At 36.2% G+C, this 3,861-nt stretch overlaps 1 protein-coding gene across 1 annotated transcript in view; it reads right to left on the bottom strand.

Moving 5' to 3' along the window:
• Window positions 1–3,091: 3,091 nt before the first annotated feature.
• LOC107720849 (protein very KIND-like) overlaps window positions 3,092–3,861 on the bottom strand; it is a 66,491-nt gene continuing 65,721 nt past the window's right edge. The window contains exon 30 of the mRNA XM_016528683.1: window positions 3,092–3,663. Coding sequence (XP_016384169.1) covers window positions 3,441–3,663 — 223 coding nt within the window. The 3' untranslated portion in view covers window positions 3,092–3,440. The remainder of the gene's footprint in view (window positions 3,664–3,861) is intronic.

The following is a 3,861-nucleotide window of genomic DNA, read 5'->3' as shown; positions in this document are numbered from 1 at the left end:
TCATGCATATGCACAAATGTGCACGTAGGCTTATGCATGCTTAATGTCACTCATGCTATAACTTGTAAATCTTATTTTTAACAGACCAATAAAGCTGAATCTGTAAATCAGTAAGTTTAAATAGTCTTTACTTTTACTTTTTACTTTACTTTTTTTTTTAAGTGCATATGATGCTTTGGCAATTTTTAAATAAACAAAATAAAAATTATTAAATGCCAAAAGGTCGTTTTGGAGGGAAATATAACAAATCAGTTCAAAAGTATTCATGCAATTGTATGCTTATTTGAGGTTTCATGATGAAACAAAATCGCACTGTCTGTGATTCAATAATATTGGTGATAAATCAGAAATGATGGCATGGCACAGAGGTCTGCAGTTAATCAGGGATTTGGTGTTATCAGACTGTATTTGAATGTCTGTGGATGAGAGACAGAGCCTTTGAAAGGATCGTTTAGCTGGACAATGATGATAACGGCATGTTGACTGTTTCCTTTATCAGTGATCTATATAGTGCAGGAGCTCGAGCTCTTTGAGTCGCAATTAAAGCCTTTATCCGAAGCGCTTTGATCCGCCGCGGAACAATGAGAAGGATCCGCTGCGCTTCCTCTCCTCCGCGTGAGACTCCGAAACAACGCGGAGCTCAAACGCGCATTATTTCATTTGCATATATGATATGATATATGATGACATCCAAGAACAGCGAGCAGTTCTGTGTGGATCTTAAAGAAAACTTTTTCTGCAAAGATCACCTGAAAAAGCGTGCTGCGGTTACAGAATAAAATATGAACGATGAGTGCGATACTGCTTTTTGTTGTATAAAAATTTTCATATCCAGCTACTGACATGTTAGAAACACAGATATTTTGTTTACTGTTTAATGATGCATGCATTTTTTTTTCATAATTCCGTGAACGTCCAGTACACTATACAGGACAAAAGTTTGGAATAATATATATTTGTAATGTTTTTGAAAAAGTCTCTTCTGCTCACAGATACTGTATTTATTTGATAAAAAGCACAGTAAAAATTGTGAAATATTATTCCAATGTAAAATAGCTGTTTTCTATGTGAATATATCGTAAAATATAATTTATTTCTGTGATCAAAGCTGTATTTTCAGCATCATTACTCCAGTCTTCAGTGTCACATGATCTTCAGAAATCATTCTAATATGCTGATTTGCTGCTCAACAAACATTTCTGATTATTATCAATGTTGAAAACAGTTGTGCTGCACAATATTTTTGTGGAAACCGTGATGCATTTTATTTTTCAGGATTCACAGATGAACAGAAAGTTCAAAAGAACAGCATTTATTTGAATTTTCAGCATCATTACTGCAGTCTTCAGTGTCACATGATCTTCAGAAATCATTCTAATATGCTGATTTGCTGCTCAACAAACATTTCTGATTATTATCAATGTTGAAAACAGTTGTGCTGCACAATATTTTTGTGGAAACCGTGATGCATTTTATTTTTCAGGATTCACAGATGAATAGAAAGTTAAATAGATCAGCATTTATTTGAAATATAAATATTTTGTAACATTATAAATGTCCTTACTGTCACTTTTGATCAATTGAATGTATCTTTGCCGAATAAAAGCATAGTGTGTGACCATTTCCACAAAAACATTGGGCAGCACAAGTGTGATAATAATCAGAAATGTTTCTTGAGCAGCAAATCAGCATATTAGAATGATTTCTGAAGATCATGTGACACTGAAGACTGGAGTAATGATGCTGAAAATACAGCTGCGCATCACAGAAATAAATTACATTTTAACAGATATTCACATAGAAAACAGCTGTTTTAGATTCTAATAATATTCACAATTTTTACTGTATTTTTGATCAAGTAAATGCAGCCTTGGTGAGCAGAAGAGACTCCAAAACATAAAAAAAAAATCAATTATTCCAAACTTTTAACCGTGTGGAGTACCTGAACAATACCCAGATGACCTACTGCTTCCTCTGAGATGTTGACTTGTGCATCTGATGGTCACTTTATCCCATGAGCTGAGGAGCCATCAGATTCAAAGGCTGAAAAAAAAAATCTCATAAAATAAAATGATGGTTGTTAGCATGTCACACGTCAAAGGTGAAGATGGAGAATGTCTAGAACTGTATTCTGCACACACTGCATCAAAACGAGAAGCTTTCATTCAATACGATGCAATTTATTAGGTCTAAACCTGATTAATGGGCTATTCACACCTATATAATTTAGTAAGTTTGTAATCCTGCAGATGTAAAACATGCAAATTAACTGGTTTTCTTCAAATCTAAAGTATTATTTAGAAACCTGAAAAGACCAAAGAAGATATTTTGAAGAACGTTGGTAACCAAACTTTTTTTTCTCTCCCATACTATGGAAGTCAATGGGAACCAAAAACTGTTTGGTTCCCAACATTCTTCAAAATATCTTCTTTTGTGTTCAACACAAGAAAGAAACTCATACAGGTTTGGAACAACCTGTTTTTGGGTGAACTACCCCTTTAAGTTAAGAAAAAATCTTATTGATAATGCAACTGGGAACAGATTAGAAATCATTCTCACATTCTACAGTGTGTGACCAGTGAGTTTATTAAAATTTTAATGCAAAAGACGCGTTCTTGAACTTTAAAACATGCAGTGAAATAAATGTGTCCCAATGTAAAGTGCACTACAAAATGGAGAAATGCAAATGCAATGAGTTCAATTATGTTGAAATTTATGCAAAATTATGTCACAATTTCCTAAGATTTGTATAGAAATATATTGCGTTTACTCTATTTTTAAAAGCATAATATTTTTCTAGAGGAGTTTATAATGCATTATTTCAAGCTTCTCAATCACAAACGGTTGAATCTTATCTACAATGCATTAATATAATTAATCATTTCTCAATAATTCTCAATAAATCTATAAATATCCAGACTATAATATTTGTGACCCTGGAGCACAAAAGCAGTCTTAAGTCACTGGGGTATATTTGTAGCATTAGCCAAAAATACATTGTATGGGTCAAAATGATTGATTTTTCTTTTATGCCAACTGTTGGTTGATGTATAAATCTCAATTTTGGAAAATTTGACCCTTATGACTGGTTTTGTGGTCCAGGGTCACATTTGGTTGTGTAGCCGTCCAAAATCTTAAACACAAAACTAAAAGTCTTTGTTCTTTGAAGAAAACCATCCATCAAACCAAAACGGGCTAAGGCTGAAGTTAAAGATGAGAAAACACCTCCACATCCTAAAATGAGGGAATCCAGCAACTAAAACTCCCATGTCTTGTGCTTTCACAGTATTTACAGGAAAATGATCACGTTTTACTCCTAATTCCTCCTCAGCCTCCGTACAGAGAGCGACTGTGAGCATCTTCATTTCTCCTCAGCGCTCAAACGGAGAAGTCTGGAGTCTCCAGATGTGACTTCCAGCGGCGTTCCTCATCTGTGCCGGTCACTGGAAAGACGCTTTGACGCGGCGCAGTGTGTCGTGGATCCGGCGAGCGGCGGGCGTCTGGATGAAGTTGGTGTTGTTGTCGGAGGCGAGGAGTGGGATGTCACATCTGCCGAAGCGTGCGAGTCGCTCACGCAGGTACGCCTGCAGCTCAAGGTCGGGAGGGTAGGAATAGAGATGCTCCTGAAACGCGTGGATCTGACTGACCACACGCGCGATGTTCCTGAGAGGAAACAAACACACACACGAGAGACTCGACGCCTGAGTTTGACTTTAGATGCCAAAAGAGGGAAAGAACAGCATTTGTGCATTCTGCAGAAAATCTGAGTGGTGTTTGTAGGGCTGCACGATTAAAGGGGTCATATGATGCGATTTCAAGTTTTCCTTTCTCTTTGGAGTGTTACAAGCTGTTCGTGAATAG

Source organism: Sinocyclocheilus rhinocerous, unplaced genomic scaffold (genome assembly GCF_001515625.1).
Source record: "Sinocyclocheilus rhinocerous isolate Xijiao unplaced genomic scaffold, SAMN03320098_v1.1 scaffold5941, whole genome shotgun sequence".
NCBI lineage: Eukaryota > Metazoa > Chordata > Actinopteri > Cypriniformes > Cyprinidae > Sinocyclocheilus > Sinocyclocheilus rhinocerous.
The sequence above is the reverse complement of the archived record's forward strand: the minus strand, read 5'-3'. Positions and strand labels throughout refer to the sequence as shown.